The 19,301-nt window shown below is 45.2% G+C and overlaps 1 protein-coding gene across 1 annotated transcript; it reads left to right on the plus strand.

The window, feature by feature from the left end:
* The first annotated feature begins 4,155 nt into the window (after positions 1 to 4,155).
* Positions 4,156 to 14,319, plus strand: PNPO (pyridoxamine 5'-phosphate oxidase). The gene is given in 8 exon segments (XM_048517165.1): positions 4,156 to 4,312; positions 5,451 to 5,555; positions 5,558 to 5,577; positions 5,703 to 5,802; positions 7,670 to 7,723; positions 9,082 to 9,210; positions 10,332 to 10,402; positions 13,393 to 14,319. Coding segments are annotated over 8 exon segments (780 nt in total). The 5' UTR covers positions 4,156 to 4,177; the 3' UTR covers positions 13,559 to 14,319.
* The last annotated feature ends 4,982 nt before the right edge of the window (positions 14,320 to 19,301 follow it).

Genomic DNA, 19,301 nt, shown 5'->3' on the forward strand with positions numbered 1-19,301 from the left:
GAAAAGCAAAATATGCCATGCAAAGTTGCTTGAGTGTCACAATTTCTACTAGTCTCAAAATTCAGCTTTTCTTAACACGCTATCTAGAGTAAAAATAGTAACATACATTCCACTGCCCCTTTCTTAGCTATTATTATTCATGATGAGATGAGTACCTATAACTCCAGATGCCAGGGATTGCTAATTCCCATCAGTCCCTGCCAGCATGGCCAATTGACAGGGGCTGATGGAAATTGTAGTCTATAACATCTGGAGTGCCAAAGGTTCGCCACCACTGTATTAGATTCTTCACCACAAGCTGAAATGTCTTGTATTGTTTACAAGAAATTCATAGATTCACTGATAAAGCGAAAGAGGAAAGGTGTTCTTGAACCGCGGACTCTGGAAATGGCTCTGCCAAGGGTCTTTACTCATCCCTCATGGCATCTCTGCTCTTTTGAGGATTGGGGGAAGCTTACTGTTTCACTGAAATAATTACATGGCCTTTTTTTAAAGCCATTTGTGATGTTACTTCAGGCCAAAATGCTTTACACTGGAAGTCATAAAACTGAACTTTGGATTTCAGTGTTGGCTTGACAGTAAATGGGATCCAAAGTCTTTCCTGCAAGATATGCTACTGACTGCAATGACCTTAGCAGTACTCTTTCCCCTAAGATACCCTTGTTTTCCTCTCTACCGCTGGTGATCTGTATTTATGCAGAAAAACAAAACGGGGGGGGGGGGATTTCTCCCCTACTACCTGCAGTCATTCTTTCTCTTTCAATACTTGATACCCAGGATGGAGACGTAGTCTCTCAATAGTGTGGGGAAAATTAGCTCAGAGCAGACTACTTATTAATATTGCAAGAGGCTGGATAGGGAATCTTTAATACCAATGTATACTAAGGTCAGCTCTTAGAAGAAAATCCACAGAGAGGAATATAAGGCAGATTTGACAGTCTTTATTGTAGGGATAAGAGGCTCACAAGCACTTGATTCCATGCAGTAAACACACACAGTTCTTAAAAAATAAATTGGTTGGAAAATAGGTTTAGAATAGAAAGAGGTATGGGATATATATAGTATCATTGATTCGTCTGCCTGTTTTTGTCAGTTTAATGTTCTTTGAATCCAATCCCTCATTATTTGATTCTGAGTTCCGATCTTCTTCACATCATGATTAGGTCGTGTTACCCATATATATATATCGGTATTACCCATATATATGTGTGTGTGTGTAGGTGGGTAATACGACCTGATCGTGATGTGAAGAAGATCTGGGTTTCAGAATCAAACGGCCAGGCTTGGTTCCAGGGGGCAATGTGTTGGGCCCAGTGACAAAGATGTTAATGGCACTGGGCCATTGACCTTTTGGAGGGTAGGATATTTATAGGGTGAAGAACCACCTTTGGGGGTGTCAGGACAACTTTTGGGAGGTGCTAGGACAACCTCGGGGAGGTGTCTGGATGGACAGTTTGAGAAACAACAGAGTGCATTGTAAGGGCTAATGTAAGAGAGTTAGCAATACAGAAGGGAAGCATCATCTGCTAAGATAATCAGGAGGCAAATGCCGTCAGAGGTCTCTCTGTGTGCTTGAAGTGAGTATCCATTCAGTAGGGCTACTGTATCGTGTTGAGGACACATTCTTTGGCTGTGGAGCTGAAAATGTTCTGTTATGGCAAGCAAGCTGAGAGCATGAGAACAGAAAGAAAAATTATTGAAGTCTCCTTTGTAGGTAGAGAACTGGCTATTGGCTCCCCTCGTGATTCGCAACACCCAGCATGGCCCCTTTTAGGACTGCTAATACGGGCAGGGATACCTGTGAATATGCACTCCCCTCTGCTATGCCAGGGCAGTATGGTAACAATACCTAATCCAGCAAGCACGAGTTTCCTTTTCTTTCTAGTCTCTGGGAAAAGATAACATTCCTGATGACAGAATTAAGCATGGGCTTTCCCTTTCTACAATACCCAATTTCATTTAATAAAGGAACCATTCAGAGGATCAAAAATCTTATCGTATAAATATTAGCAAGTGCCAAATCTATCAAGTACACACAGTGTGTATATTATCAACTCGGCTGCTGACTTTTATTAAGAAAAAATGTGCTCCAGTGTCCGGCCTGGGTGGGCTAGACGGGTTAACGCTTTTCATAACGCCAGCATTGGAAAACACACATTCCAAAGGCAAAGATGATCCTGCAATGCACGGGAACCCTCTGCCAGTTTCCCAAGCCTTGGGAAACATTTAAACCAATGGCACTTCATGGCTCACCAACAGACACATTCAACGTCATCAGCAGCCAAAACAGCCCCATTTGCTTCCATTCCAGACATGAGGCCTGCACTTTATGGAGACTGACAGCTTACCCATTCCTCCAGTGATGGCAACATCAAGGTGGGAATCACTTGCCAAGCATCACAAGGAAGGGCAAAGGGTCCACTTTTCCTGAAACATAAGGTAGAACCAAAATCATGAATGGTGCTTCCAAAAGATTGCCAGCAGGCTATTACGGCAAAGAACCATATGCACCTCCTGAACCAAGGAGTATCACTGATTTTAACATTTATGGCACTATATGAATGCAAGATGCATCCTTATGGTTTAAACATTTAAAAGTTTTACTTAATTCTAGAGAGTTATCAGCAACTCCAGTTCAAGATTCTTCCTCTGATCTAAAGAATTCTGAAGCAATACCCATGGGGTGGTTATACCTGTTTCTATATCCAAGTGTGATACAGAAACTATACTATATTATATACTATCTATACTATAGATACTATATCCAAGTGTGAGTGTGCATTCTTTGGTGGAAGTTAAAGCAGCATGTTGCCGCATTTTTTAAAAGTCCAGGCTTTCTTTCAGGATTTAATCTTATTTAATCAAAACCATTATTCTCTGCGTTCTTAAACACAGAATTGTGATGAAAGAGCATCTATATTACTTCAGACAGCTATTAGCAATAAGATTCTTAAATACTGAAAGAGAATCGGAAGCGGGGGAGGGGTACAACTGGGCAGGCATTAGGACCCTGGTGGAGCATTCCACCACAAAGAAGGTCCAGGAAGATGTGGCAGATTAATTCACATGTCTCCTGAGATCTTTTTGTGGAAAAAGCTACAGGCAGACTCTTTTTATGGGTTGGTTTGCCACTGCCTTCCCCAGTCATCAATACTTTCCCCTCAACAAGCTGGGTATTCATTTTAACAGTCTGGCAAGGATGGAAGGCTGAGTCAACCTTGAGCCGGCTACCTGAAATCGACTTCCATCAGGATTGATCTCAGGTTGTGAACAGTGCCTTGACTGCAGTATTGCAGCTGACAGCTATGCACCCTGGGAGCAGCAGTGGCGTAGTGGTTAAGAGCAGGTGTACTCTAATCTAGAGGAACAGTATTTGATTCCCTGCTCTGCTGCTTGAGCTAGGGAATTCAGATTAGCCTGTGCACGCCAACTGGGTGACCTTGGGCTAGTCAATACAGTTCCTCTGAGTTCCTTTCTCAGCCCCCCCCCCCCCCCCAGGGTCGGTTTTAATGAGGGGTAAGGGAAAAGGATAGTGTAAACCCCTTGAGTCCTTGAAGCAGGAGAGAAGGGGGGGGATATAAATCCAACTCTTCTTCATGTGCAAAGAGCAGTCTCATTTCTGGAAATTAAGCACTGCACCAAACCCCCACTTGACAAACCCTTCCACCTTCCCATCTCATCAGTCAGAGACCCCCGACCTTCAACAAAACCTCCATGTGTCTGTTTATAACCTTACGCACCACTTCCTGGTCCTCCTCCGCGCCCCCTTTTCCCATTTTTCTACTGGCTGCCTGCTTCTGACGTATTCCTTCCTCATTGGAAAGCCGCCTTCCCAATGGCTGCGGACTGCGGTCCGTGTCACTTTCTAGGCATGCAACCCAACGGTCGTTTTGCGATTATGTAACGAACGCCGTTGTCAGCCCTAACTGCGATGTCACATCACCACTGTCGTGGAGGGCCATTTTCCATTGGTTTGTGACAGAACCCCGCCCCCCTTCGCTCTCTCTATTGGCTGAGGGAGGAGGCGAAAAGGGAGCGGGAGAGGCGTAAACCTTTCCGCCGCTGCCTTGATTGGACGCTTTTGCTCCTTCAGCCCGCGAGTGCTGAAGGAGCGTGCCTTTTGGGCCCGCCCCCAGTCACTTTTGCGCATGCGCTTATCCTATGTAACGGTGATCCTATGTTTAGCTGCCTCGTGGGTCTTGGGTTGCGCCGGTTGGTCCCCCTCACTTTCCGTAGCTCAAGTCAAGCGCGAGAATCGTCTTGCCTTATGGACCTGGGGTCCCTTCGGAAAAACTACAGAGGGGATGAGGAGGTGAGCATGCCGGGCTGAGCCCCGGAACCTGTTTTCCTTCCTTAGATTGCACGGGCGGAGGAAGATCCTGCAAGGTAGTGGTCATTCTGAAGACACATGAAGTGCGTGGCTTCCCTGGGACACGCACCTGCTAACCTTGGCCATGGACACCAGTCCAAATGGCTGACGCAGAGTTAGATGGTGCAGGTGTGACGGAAGATCTGCAGTGGCTATTGGGTAAAGCTGCTGGTAATGAATACCAATGGGCTCTGGGCTTCACAGCTAAACTGAATCAGGAGGGTGCTGGAACGGGTAGCCCCCAGTGTTACTACATGCTATAAGAGTTTGGATTTATACCTTGTTTTTCTAAACTGTAATGAGTCTGGAAGTGGCTTACAAACGCCTTCTCTCCCTCTCCCCACAACAGACACTTGGTGGGGCTGAGAGAGTGTGGAGGGAAATTGGGATTAGCCCAAGGTCACCCAGCTGGTTTCATGTAGAGGAGTGAGGAATTGAACCCAGTTCTCCCGCTTAGAGTGCACCACTCATGTAGAGGAGTTGGGAATCAAACCTGGTTCACCGGATCAGAGTCTGCCACTTTTTACCACTATGCCACTCTTGGGCGGCAAAAGTTGCTTAGCTGGGGCTGTCATAGGAGTGTTGCTCATCAGGAGCAAAGTGTCAGTGTAGGAGGAGGCAATGCTGCTGGAATTTGACTCTACTTGCCTCTGGCTGCCAGTTACCCTTCGGGTAAGTCCTCAGGACATTGGGCCCCTTAGAACTTTTCCTGTAATTTAAATGGCTGGGCTGGCCCTCCTAATGTGGATGATGGCAGCTGACAAGGATGGTGTATGGGAAGCTTGTATTGTAATTGTATGTAAAGATGTGTCCTTATAAGCCTGCTGATTTAAAGGAATGTAGCTTTGCTTGTGGTCATTGCTCCGTTGGGGAGCTATGGGGGGGGGGGGAGGAGGAGAAAAAAAGCTGGAAGAGAGGGCAGGACCATGCAGGGAAATATGGGGGAGAAAGAAACAGTAGGGTTAGGCCAGATTTTGGAGAAGAGAAAGCTGATGACAGCTATGATGCCATTTCCTGAAATGGTGGGTGTGCCTTGTTTAATTGGGCCTTATCTGACGGTGCTTCTTGCTCCTTTCCTCAGGCTTTTGAGGAGAAACACCTTTCCTCCCTTGACCCCATTAAGCAGTTCTCTGTATGGTTTGAAGAGGCCTTGAAGTGTCCCTCCATTGGGGAAGTCAATGCAATGTGTGTTTGGCCAATTGCACAAGGCGGTGGCAGGAATCATGTCACCCAATGAGACTCATCTCTGGTTTTATGAGCTCTCACCCATTTGTCTCCCACAACTTCAAATTCTCTATGTTTGTCTCTTGGCTGTTCTTACTTGTCTTCCCAGGGATGGAAGGCCCTCTGCTCGAATGCTCCTTTTGAAGGGGTTTAGCCAGGAAGGCTTTCGCTTCTTTACCAACTACGAGAGCCGTAAGGGAAGGGAACTGGTGTGTACATCTGTGTAAAAGAAGGCCAGTGGGGCATTCCTGTAGTTCATAGATTGACACTCTGATGTGCATTTTTGACCTTGAGTCTGGGGCTGTTGCATAAGCATAGGTTGCTCTGGGATACCTGTTTTGTGTATTATTTAAAGTTTTCATGGCTGGAATCAATTGGCTGCTGTAGATTTTCTGGACTATGTGGCTGTAGTTTGATAGTTTTTGCTATGAACGTTTTGCCTGCATCTGTGGCTGGCATCTTTAGAGGCATGTGTTTCTTTCCATGGCTCAGTGTGGAGTGATTGTGTGGTGGGGTATCAGTTTTGTTCATGCAACAGGTGGGAGGATTTGTGGTCCATTTGCATTTGCTCAAAGTGGACAAAACCGATGCTCCAACACACAATCACTTCACACAGTGCCACAGAGAGAAGCACATTTTACCATGACATTCCTGAAGATGCCAGTCCTAGATGTGGGCGAAACATTAGGAGCAAAAACTACCAGGCCACAGCCACACAGCCAAGAAAACCCACAACAGCTAGATCTGTTTTGTTTTGCTTTGTTCTGCTGATATTCCTTTGGGGAAGTGACTAGTTGGAAGATTCTGGAGCTCTGTGATTCAATTACCGGTAGGTTCTCTGTGGTTTCTGAGATCTCGTTAAATGAGAGCTGGTTGGTCCTCAGCCAAAAAACTGGCCAACAGAAGGACCCTGGCCCTTCTGTTTCCAGGATTAGTTTATCTTCCTCTATAATTCCAGGGAGTGAAAGCTTATATCTAGATGTTATGGACTATTACCACTTCATCAGTCTTCTCCCAACATGGCCAATTGGCCATGCTGGAAGGGGCTGATGGGAATTATAGTCCATAACATCTGGAGTGCCAAAGCTTCGCCACCACTGCTCTATACAGTTAAATGCTTCAAGCAGAAGAAAAGATCAGGAGAAACACAGGCGGGTATCATTGAGGGAAGGAAAAACAGGGAGGGTAAGGACAGTGAGCACAGAAAGTGAGCTAAAAATGAAGGTGCTTGGAGTTGGGCTGGGTTGTGGTGCCAGGCCCTCCTTTCCTTCTTAGAAAAAAGTGCACCAGAGAATCTAGAATCATAGAGTTGGAAGAGACCCCAAGGGTCATCAAGTCCAACCCCCTGCCATTGAGGAATACACAGTCAAAGCGCTCCTGCCAGATGGTAATCCAGCCTCTCTTTAAAAAGCTCCAAAGAAAGACCACCCTCTTGAGACAGCTTATTCGAACAACCCTTACCATCAGGAAGTTCTTCCTAATCTAATTCTCTACCAAACTAGTTTCCAAGATTTTTCTAAAATCTTGCAGGTTTGTTGTTGTTTTTAAGCACTGAGTTGGTTTCAGGGAGATGCCGTCAAGTGTTTTGTGCACATTGTTGTTCAAATGGCAGCCGATCCCTTCCCATTATCACATTGCACTGTCTGAAGTCCTAGCTCTTTAGAAAGAGGGATCACGCGTGTGTTCCCTCTACCCATTTAATATCTGCTGAACAATCATGTCAATCTACCTTGGCAGGCTAAAGAAAAATGTATATATGGTGTCAGCAGGGGTAGCTTGTTTGAGCATTGTTCCTCCCCCCCCCCCCTTGAAAAAAGTTGCATACTTACTGGGGAAGGGCACAGGAGCCTATGAGTGAACCAGCCCTCTCCCCACCCCCAGTCTAGTTACACAATCGTCAGGGACTTACAGGTTGCTTCTTCACAAGTTGGAACTATCGTTCCGCCCTCTCTGTGCCCTCTAAAACCTCCAGGGCAAACAAATGAACATAATGTTCTGTGTGACATTCCTCACAGTTCAATGTTTTAAATATGTGAAGAAGGTTTTTTGTTTGTGTTGTCATTTTGCCGCTTGCAGGACAGCAACCCGTTTGCTTCAATTGTCTTCTACTGGGAGCCCCTCAACCGTCAGGTAACCAGTTTTCTTTGCCTGTAATGAAAAGACAGCTTGAGAAATGCCTATAGTAAAAAAAGAAGGTATGGATGAGAGGTTTCGGTGGAATTTTTTAAATGAGTTTTCCCCTTCCAACTGTCATTTTTCTATTCTAAGCTGTGGCCATATTTGGGCAAGGCTTCAGGTGGTGCACAAGAGCAAGAAACCTGCCAGGAGCCTCTTTCACTTCTCGATGACGGAGTCAAACTCTGATGCTATCCTGGGCCTCTTTATCTTTTCCTAGATTGGGACAGGCATGTGTATTTGGGGGAAGGGTGGCTATTGGTCCTTGAGTTTGGTTTAAATCTTGCTGCTTCCGGTGGAACTGAAATGTCCCCTGGGAAAAGTGAATACATTTATGAGTTGCCCTCTTGAACTCTATTTGACCCCAATGTCCCAGTGCCCCTGCCGCCAGGGGGCATGGCTGGGGGTGGAACCAATATTAGTTGGCTCCCTCCCAGCCATTCAGCACATTACACCAGCAGCTAGAAGTATAGACTTATGCCACACTTTTTGGTGGTGTAAGTCTGTTAAACAGGCATGACAGAGCCCTTTGGGGTGGGCGGTTTATCAAGTCTAATAAACAAACAAACAAACCCAGTGGGGGCTTCTTGACAGCTGGGAGGCTTTCACACTTGCAAAGCCTCCCTGCACCCTCCGGGGAGCCCCTTTGGGAGTGTTGGGATGGCACAACTGCAGCACCGCAGCCGATCGCCTGAAGACTTGGATGGGGCTGCCAGGGAGGTAGATCAGTGGTCCTTGTATGAGCAGATAACTGGATCCAACCAGTAATTTTAACTCAGGATGAGCAGGGATGGGAAGATCTCCTTAGACAAGAGACTCCTTGGAAAACAGCAGGGCCTTTTTTGAGCAGTGGCTCAAAACGAGTCAACCAAAATTGTTCTCTGCCCTATAATGAAGTTTCAGCAACACTGAATTCCATTGGGATGAGATGTGTTTATGTATGTGTGAAAAGGTGTCCTCAAGTCACAGCCGACTTACGATGACGCAGTGGGGTTTTCAAGGCAAGAGACACAGAGGTGGTTTGCCATTGTGTTCCTCTGCATGGCGACCCTGGCATTCCTTGGTGGTCTCCCATCCAAATACTAACCAGGACTGACCCTGCGTAGCTTCCAAGATCTGATGAGATCAGGCTAGCTTGGGCCGTCCAGATCAGAATGACGGGCATTAACTGTTGTCTTTTCCAGTCAAGCATGAGTTCAGTGAACACCAGCGTAAGTTTGAGCTAAAATATAATAATAAAAGCAGTTAGTAGAAGTTCCATCTCTTACCAGGACACCACACTTTCAAACTGATTTTTTTTTACTTTTTTGCAGGTGCGTATCGAGGGCTCCGTGGAGAAGCTACCCGAGAAGGAGGGTGAGAAATACTTCCACTTGCGACCAAAGAGCAGCCAAATTGCAGCTGTTGTGAGCAGGCAAAGTACAGTGGTTGCAGACAGAGAGGTAAGGAGCTGTGGTTCCATGTGGAGTTCACTCATGTCAACTGAACAAATGAGAGAACATTTTTCTTGTTTTCTTTCCAACTGCATGCTTGGTCACATTGTGTAACATTATGATGTATCCTGCCGTTTTTTGTGTTTTCTGATGCTCTGTGTCCTGAGTCAGAAGGGGTACACAGGTATCATCCCAGGCAGGTATTCTTTCAATACAACCCTGCACATCCCAGCATTTCTTGGAGGAGCATTCTTTGGCACCTACAGTTATTCCTTCCATGTCACAACTTTCCCCGTTGCGGTTTTGATATATCACGTGTCGGCATAAAAAATAAAATGGGAGTTTTGTTGGAGTTTTGCAGAAATCAAAGACAACACAGAAAAAGTTTAGAAACTTAAAAATGCAAAAAAAATGTATAGTTTAACATCAACATGGTGGTGTAATTGTTAAGAGCAGGTGCATTCTAATCTGGAGAACTGAGCTTCATTCCCCTCTCTGCCACTTGAACTGTGGAGTCTTATCTGGTCAACCAGATTAGCTTGTGTACTCCAACTCATGCCAGCTGGGTGATCTTGGGCTAGTCACAGCTCTTCGGAACTCTCTCCCCCTCCTCACAAGGTGTTTGTTGTTGGGGGGGGGGGGGAGAGAAGAAAAAGGAGATCGTAAGCCCTTTTGAGTCTCCTGAAAGGGGAGATATAAATCCAAATTCTTCTTCTAATACCATAAATACACACAATTTCTTTTTAAAAGTTAAAAGAAAAGAAAAAGAAATCAGACATATTCTGGTACAAAGGGAGGTCCCGAAAATTTTACCTGGATTTCCAGATCGTGGGGGGAGGGGTACTGCACTTCTAAGCCCAGCAAAGTGGAAGCCCAGCAAAGTGGAAGGGATAACTGAACTGACAACAACTTTAAATCTCGTACTTGGAAAGACAGATGAAAAGCATCTGGGTTGATATGAGGTGTTTGCGTGTGTGCAAACGTATGTCCCTCTCACACATGCAGTGATTTAGCAGCTATACACTTGATTTTAATTACAACTCACTGTGTTGTGGTACAAAGTTTCTTTATGACTTTGTTAGTTTGTGTTTGCTTGCCTCAGGCCTTTACAACTCTTTCCCCTTTGCTAGTATTTGCGGAAGAAAAATACAGAACTTGAAGAGCTGTACCGTGAGGCCCCAGTGCCTAAGCCGGCATACTGGTGAGTTGAACATCTGACGTTTCGGAGCTAGCCACCACACGTTGTCCTTCATCCCCTGCTTTTGCAGCAGCTGTCAAATACTCATTGAAAATCCTAACCCAGAAACTTGTTTTTTTTTAAAAACAACAACCAAGCCTGAGCTGATTCCTGTATCACATTCTGAGCTGACGCACACACACAAAATTATAGCATCTTCCCCCTCCCTGGAACATGGTGCTGGAAATTTGCCTTTACTCTTGTTAAATGATTAAAGATCTTGAGATTCCAGTAAAATGTTAAACTAAGGCCCCTTCCGCACATGCAGAATAATTCACTTTCAATCCACTTTCACAATTGTTTGGAAGTGGGTTTTGCTATCCCGCACGGCTGCAAAGTGCACTGAAAGTGGATTGAAAGTATATTATTCTGCATGTACGGAAGGGGCCTAAGTGGGTGAGGGTGAGAAGACTCAAGTGTATTCTGACACTGAGCAGCTTTTTGAAACTGCTTGACTGCAAACTCCATTTAAGTCCGTCTGGCACTTGTTCCCTGGGAACCTTATGATGCAGGGAATTCAGGTGAGTTTCCTGCACCTGCCTGCATTGGGGACATGGCAGTGTGCATTGTCTGGCAATCCTGCTTCCCCCAAAGAAATATTGGACAGACATGTTCATTATCCTGTTTCCAGAATTCAGAACAACTCCCAGAAGAGTTTCTCCAAAGAGGCAGCCTGTTGCTGAAAGAACAAACAAAATATTTATGGCACCTTGAAGGCCAACAGATTTTTATTCTCTAGCATAAACTTTTATAGGCTAGATACCTTTGGCCCATTCTGCTTGTACTGGAATAAAAATCGGCTGTTGACAGTACTAAAAGTATTTTGTCCCATGTAATAACGATTTCCTATCACTGCCATGCTTTCATACTCTAGGATACCTATATACCTGCTCTCTGCCTAGCTTGCGGAGAATCCCTTCTCTGCAGTTGCCTTACTCTTCTTCTGCGTTTCGCTTCTAGTGCTGTTGGCTGATTTCCTGGAAGAGCCGCCTCCCACTTTCCCACTGCCCGCAAAGGCAGGCTTGCTTTCAAAGCTGGCCTGCTTGTTGCAGTCCATTTGTTTCATAGCGCAATCAGATTTTCAAGGCAGACTTCCAACCCCAAAGAGTTTACAATGTAAATTTCAGTGGCAGGGGATGTGATGAAAGCAAAGGGTAATGGAGGAGGAAAGAATGATGTGTAAGCCCACTGAGAAAAGCGGAATGTAACATTTTAAAATGTTGTGAGTTTAAAATTATAGGTAAGTTGTAGAAGGAAGAGAGTGAAAGGAAGATGAGAGAGTGAGGTGATTGGTGGACACTTGAGAGAGACAGTAGAGCCAGCGTGGTGTAGTGGTTAAGAGCAGGTGGATTCTAATCTGCAAAACCTGGTCTCATTCCCCACTCCTCCACCTGATCGGCAGAGGCTTATCTGGTGAACCAGATGTGTATCTGCACTCCTATATTCCTGCTGGGTGACCTTGGGCTAGTCACAGTTCTCTCAACTCCCTCAGCCCCACCTGCCTCACAAGGTGTCTGTTGGGGGGAGAGGAAGGGAAAGGAGCTTGTAGGCCACCTTGAGTCTCCTTACAGGAGAGAAAGGTAGGGGTATAAATCCAAACTCTTCTTCTAAGGGTTTGGGGTTTTTTTTTGCGATAGTCAGTCAGTTGATAAAAAGGGGCTGGAAACAGTCTGGAAAGAAGATTTCTGACTAGAATCCGTTTGTTCAAATAAACTTGGAATCTTTTACCAGTAACTTATGGGAGCTTCCTAGGACCACACAGACCGTCAAAAGTGCTTTACAGCTTGGACACAATACTGGTGACAGCAATATATACCTTGGAAAGAAAGGACGGAATAAGCAGTATTTTGTGCATGTATTTATTCACAAAGAAATAAGAGTGGTCATCGCACACAGGGTTTTCAATATCTAAATAAATGCAGTTGTTGGGCCCAAAGAACCATGGAGAGGGCTGCTCAGACATATTTCTTGTTTTAAGAATTGACTGAGCAGTTTGTTTCTCTCCCAGCTTGCCTGGTGTTAGAACCTGCATTTGTTTTTTTTTAAGTATAAATCTTTATTAGTTTCAAAATTATAGAGAACATAAAAAATACATAAATTACATAGTTTCCGTTTCATCCATATTCTAATATAACAAATATTAACTTATTTAGCTTCCTCATTATTACAATCTTAAACTTAAGTTTCAAATTAATTCCTAATTTTGTATAACCATTCTTTTTTTTTTCTTTACTTCATTCAAAGCTTAAAGACAAATTTCCAATATACTTATATACATTTTAACTTTGACATAAACTTGGAACTACATCGTCTTTTTTTCCTTTTGTCATGTGTTTCAGCAATGGATCCCAATCTTTCAAATATTTGTCGATAGATTTTTGGTTGATTATAGATGACAATTCCAAGAATATCCAAGATATTCTATTAACTTATTCATCCAATCTCTTTCCTCTGGGAGCTCTTCGCTTTTCCATTTTTTTGCAGTTAATGTCCTTGCTGCTGATATCATATATTGAAAATTTTTTCTATGTTCGATTCTTATCCCTGGATCTGTAATATTTAATAGATAAGTTTCTTTTTTGCAAATCAAATTGATATCCCAGAATTTCTTGTATTTTTTCATGAATTCTCATCCAAAAACTTCTAATCCTACAGCAATCCCACCAGATGTGATCATAATTACCTTTCTCCTTTAAACACCGTTAGAACCTGCATTTGGGTTACAGCAGGGGTGTCCAGCTCTGGCGCTTCAGATGTTCATGGACTACAATTCCCATCAGCTCCCCAGGCATGGCTAATTGGCCGTGCCAACAGGGGCTGATGGGAATTGTAGTCCATGAACATCTGAAGCACCAGAGTTGGACACCCCTGGGTTACAGGGTCAGGGAATGGCCAGAATGTTTTCCAAAACCAGTTTCATTCCTCTTTTTAAATGGTGTTCTTTTCTCTCCCAGGGGAGGCTACATCCTGAAGCCGGAAGTCATAGAGTTCTGGCAGGGTCAAACCAACCGTCTGCATGACCGCATTGTTTTCCGATACCTCCAGAACAGCAGCACATCCTTGGGGCCCATGACCCATAAAGGGGCTGGCAATTGGGTGTATGAGAGACTTTCACCTTGAAAACATATGGCCGGGGGGGGGGGGGGGGGGCAGCGGATGTTGCCCTTTTTACTTGGAATCGTTGTGCCAAAGGCTTTTCTCCCCACCCCTCTGCACACCTGAGATGGAACAGGCAGCTAAAGAGATAGTGGAATGAGCGTTGAGCTCGAAGTGATTATGATGACCCTGGGCCCAACTTTTATCTTACTCTGTCTTGGAGTTGTGAGGATAAAATTGGGCTAATTGCTGTCTACACCACTCTGGAATGAGCGGTGCACATGGCAATGAATGGAAATAAGCTACTTTAGCACATGGCTTAATTGCATATTTTAAACATCTCCCAAATCTGTCATGAAACCCAGCCCCAAGGAACCCTGGGAAATACAGTTCTATGAAGGCAATTGGCTGCCTTAAACCCCTAGAATGATACTTTCCAAGATATTGGAGGTTGGGAAGCTGTGACTGTTTCAAACAGGCCTAATTTTATAGTGTGCATGTATCTTCTACATCAAGGGATCCTGAATATATGGCCCCTGTAATCACTTTTAGAAATTTTAGAGTAGATGGTGAGTGCCACCACACAGTGGTTGGTACGGAACGGCGAGGCCAAACCCAAAATGTTGGCCATTTCCTCCCACAATGGCTGCACACATCTCCCTGGAGGCTCAACAGTCACACCCCCTGAGTGCTTTTAAGCCAGCGTGGTGTAGTGGTTGAGAGCAGGTGGATTCTAATCTGGAGAACTGGGTTTGATTCCCCCCTCCACCTGAGAGGCAGAGGCTTATCTGGTGAACCAGATGTGTTTCCGCACTCCTACATTCATGCTGGGTGGCCTTGGGCTAGTCACAGTTCCTGGGAACTCTCTCAGCCCCACCTACCTCACAAGGTGTCTGTTGTGGGGAGAGGAAGGGAAAGGAGAGAAAAGTGGGGTATAAATCCAAACTCTCCTTCTTCTAAAGCACCTCTTGCACAGCCCGTCTTGGCATCCTGCCTTGATGATGTTTGGCCCCATGGTGGGGATCACTGTTCTAGGTCGCTCTGATGTGGCCATAGTAGGTTGGCTGCAGTTTGGAACTCCTTCAACTCAGTAAATCAGGTAGTAGAGATCGGGCTGTTTTGCATTTTGCCCCAAGAAGACACTAATTCTGTAGCCTACTCCCCACCCGCACTCCCACCCCCACCCCCAAATATGAAATCTGCAAACGTGATTTATGGAGGAGAAGTCGATCTATGGCTACCAATCTTGATCCTCCTTGATCTCAGATTGCAAATGCCTTAGCAGACCAGGTGCTCAGGAGCAGCAGCAGCAGAAGGCCATTGCTTTCACATCCTGCATGTGAGCTCCCAAAGGCACCTGGTGGGCCACTGCGAGTAGCAGAGTGCTGGACTAGATGGACTCTGGTCTGACCCAGCAGGCTAGTTCTTATGTTCTTCTTATGTTCTCATGTTTCCTTCTGGTATAATTCTATTGCATAGTTTAATGTCTGCAAAGAATAGGATCTACGGGGCAAGAATTAGGGAGGGATGAAAGGGGAGGTGACGGCACTCCAGCACTTAATGCAACATTAGGCACTGGACATGTACATAGGAATGGTTGTGAGTGTGGATGACCCGCAAACTCAGAAGCTAGAAAATCAGAGGAGAGGGGGCTCCTTACTGGATGTTCTGCTCCACCCTTTTGTTTTTGTTTATGATATAATTTGGTAGTTCTGCTATCTGCACTTCTCAGTAAGAACGTGGTGGTTAAGAGCAGGTGTACTCCAATCTGGATGAATTGGGTTTGATTTCCCCACTCTGCCGCTTGAGCTGTGGAGGCTTATTTGGGGAACCAGATTAGCCTGTGTACTCCCAACACATGCCAGCTGGGTGACCTTGGCCTAGTCACAGTTCTACAGAGCTCTCTCAGCCCCACCTACCTCACAGGGTGTTTGTTGTGAGAGGGGAAGGGAAAGGAGTTTGTGAGCCCTTTTGAGTCTCCTTAAAGGAGAGAAGGGGGCGGGTAGTATAAATCCAACTCTTCTTTTTTAAAAAAGGAGAGTCGAGTTTTGTGGGAAGGTGAAACCTGGCCCTGAATGTCCGATTTCTCGTCTGGATATTTATTGATGTGTTTGTTCTATTTTACAGAATTTCTATCTCACGTTTCTGCCTTCTCAATGGCCACCAAGGTGGCTGACGAATTGACAGACCCGTCTAGATCGGGCAGGTGGGAATGGTGCCGCTCTGGCACCACTCTGCCCTCTCTAAAGGGCTTCACCGCAGCACGAGAAGCCCGAAAACAACCCAAACCCCTAAGCGGCTGGCCAAAATCCCCCATAGGGGATAACAGAGATACACCATGAAAAATGTGGCGTATCTCCAAGGCCAACTCTGTCAGCACGCCAGGACTGGGTGGGCAGTGGAAGCCAACTAAGGTCAGGTCCACCCGTGGAATGCCCCAGCCATGCCAGTGCAGCTTTCTGCACTGATGGGCCCGGAGAAGGATGGTGGCTTCCGGGTTGGGTGCTGCGGAGCCATGTAGTTCCTACCCACCTAGGTAAGTTACCCCTCTGCTGGCAAATTTGCGTCTTGCACCAGTGGGGTGGCATCCGTTCTGACATGGAGCTGAACTGGCTCCAGAGGTGAGTCGGCCCCCCTTCTGGATTGGGCTGCCTGACATAAATAAAATCACATTTTAACCCCTCCCCGCTCTAAAAAAAACCCCTCACCTGTTATTAAACAATAAAAACCAGGGCTAAATTACAAAGTCAAGAACAACAATTCAAATATTGGTCAAGAGGGAGGGCAAGGTTACTGAGGGAATGCCAAATGAAACAAAGTCTTCACCTATTGTCAAAGGCTTTCACGGCCAGAATCACTAGGGTATTGTGGATGTTGTGTGAATCACTGGCCGTGTTCCAGTAGTATTTTCTCCTGATGTTTTGCTTGCATCTCCTGATGTTTCGCTTGCAGAGGATCATGTTGGCAGGAGATGGCAGCAGAAGCAGATAGACAAAATCTCCCCGGGGAACAGATCTCCAGAATTTTTGGTGCCACAAACAAGAGGCCTTGCCCTGGGTTGTACCTGCCTAATCTCAGAAGACAGGAATCCTGCAGCAGGGTATCCAAAAACGATCATAGTGGTTGGGTGGGTTCACGAAGGAGTTGGTAGTCTTTCAGGCGGTTTGTTCCGAGCCATATGAAACTTCATACTTGCCTGTAGGTTTCCAGGCTAGGTGAAATTAATCAAGCCCATTTGTAAATGATTTAAACCTGAAATGTCCCTGCTTCGTTCTGCCACATCTCTCTCAAGGTGTCAGCTATTATACATATGTGCTTAGGTGGAATAATTTTTAAAAGATCCATAAAGGGTTGTTCCACACCAGACCGTGAAGTGCAATAATAAATCAGTAACCAATCCTCGTTAATCAAGATGGTAGTGTTTGCGTGTGTGTTGTTGTATTAATGTTCTTTGTAAAAGAGATTCGGGTTCTAGCGATTGGCCTTGGCAATTCCTGTCACTGCCGTGGTCTGGCCAGTTTGGTGTCTCTGTGTTGTGAATTCACTTTGACTCTGTGTCAGTGTACAAACGTTTGGAAATAAAAATCAGACCTAGTGACTGAAACTTGAAGGTGACTATGGTTTAATATTAACTTCTGTCCAGCTTGTTTTTCAGAAATGTGATAACCCCCCCCCTTTTTTTATCTCCCAATACGGTGGCTTCTTTTTCCTCTACTACCCCCCCTTCTCCTTTTGTCTCTTTAACAACTGACAAGTTCAACAGGTGCAGCTAGCGTTAGGAGCACCCAGTGTTCTGTTTTGCCCCTTTTGTTGGGGTCAGAAAATGACGTTTTGGTTCATTACATTTTGGTGCTACGGACTTACACGAAGAATCTCAGGGAGTTGCAGTTTGTAATTCAACTCTTCCCTGGTAGAATTACAATTGCCATCTACTATACAGCACAGAAATCTCACAGGAGACAGCTCTAATGGGGAAGGACTGCAGCTCAGTTACTATCAAGAATACATTAAAACATTGTGGCCTTGAATGTTATCAGCTTTCTCTCCCAAACACAACACAGATAGAAAAGATCTGAGCTTGAAATGTGCAAGGGAATACCACAGCTGTAGGGAAGTCACTGTTAATGATGCTGAAGTGTCCACTATTTCTTCACCAGCCCACCAGACAAATGATCCTACAGAAGCTGGGATTTCTATTTGAACTGCATGTGTTAAGTGCCGGCAAGTCACCTCTGATTCATGGCCACCCCATGATTTAATATCCTCCAAATCATCCTAGCATTCACAGCCTTGCAGAGGTCTTGCAAAGTGAGGGCAGTGACTTTCTTTACAGAATCAATCCATCTAACATTGGGGCTTCCTCTTTTCTTGCTGCCTTCAACCTTCCCTAGCATGATTGTCTTTTTAGTGACTCTTGTCCTCTTGAGTCAGCGTGGTGTAGTAGATTAAGAGCAGGTGCACTCTAATCTGGAGAATCGGGTTGATTCTCCGCTCTGCCACTTGAGCTGTGGAGGCTTATCTAGTGAACCAGATTAGCTTGTGCACTCCAACACATGCCAGCTGGGTGACCTTGAGCTAGTCACAGTTCTTCAGAGCTCTATCAGCCCCACCCACCTCACAGGGTGTTTGTTGTGGCGGGGGGCGGGAAGGAAAGGAGATTGTAAACCTCTTACAGGAGAGAAAGGGGGATATAAATCCAAACTCTTCTTCTCTTTTCCAGTGACTCCTGTCCTCTCATAATGTGAAAGTAATTTTAGCTTCAAAGGAGAGTTCAGACTTTATTTGATCTAGAACACACTCATTTGTCTTTTTGACGGTCCACCATATCCATAAAATTCTCCTCCAACATCACATTTCAAAGGAATCTACCTTCTTCCTGTCAGCTTTCTTCAATGTCCAACTGTCGCACCTGTACGTAGCAATAGAGAATCCTATGGCCTAAAAGATCTTGGTTGCCAGAGACTCACACTTAAGAATCTTCTCTAGCTCCCCGATATAATTAGATTACACTACTTGTTGGACAACCCTGATCCTTCTCTCTGTACGATAGTGGCAGACTTTCTCCTGGAAATTACTAAACGCCAGTAGATTTCCTTCGACCTGTATTGTATATGCTTTTTAATCTGTTTTAATCTGTTTTTTATTACTGTTGTACTGTTGTCTATGCCAATAAAGGCTTGCTTCTTCTTCTAGCTCCTTCATGGCTGCTCTTCCCAATCTTCTGATGTCTTAGCTGCTGTCTCCCTTTTGGTTGATGATGGAGCCAAAGAATAGAAAGTATTGAACAAATTCAGTTTCTTCATTGTCAGCCTTGAAGCTGAGAAATTGCCCTGTAATCATTTATTTCTATTTTAACTTCGGTGGCTGCGAGTGTGCGCTATGCCTACTTTCCACCAGATGGTGCTGCCACGGCACCTTCCCTGCTTAAATTCCGGTATTGGCTCTCAGCTCCTTCTTGGGTTGCATCCCAGTGAAACTGCAGCTCTGATAACCTTTTGCCCTCTCTCAGCTCCCAGCCGCATATTTGCCTTCTCAGTCACTGCTTGCTAAACCAGGGTCAGAATCCCCTGGGGCAATTCACTGGGGCTGATGGGATTCCCCAAAGGCTGGGAGAGCCCGTGAGGCTTCTCCAAAACACCCTGTTCTGGTATGCTTCCAAACACACTGCTGCTTGTTGCAATTTGTGGCTTCGTAGTGTCACTATCATGCCTATTGATTGGAAGCAAGGGCCATGTGCAGAGCAATAACAAAAGCAGTGGTTTTTCTG

The sequence above is a fragment of the Sphaerodactylus townsendi genome, linkage group LG15 (genome assembly GCF_021028975.2).
Source record: "Sphaerodactylus townsendi isolate TG3544 linkage group LG15, MPM_Stown_v2.3, whole genome shotgun sequence".
Classification (NCBI taxonomy): domain Eukaryota; kingdom Metazoa; phylum Chordata; class Lepidosauria; order Squamata; family Sphaerodactylidae; genus Sphaerodactylus; species Sphaerodactylus townsendi.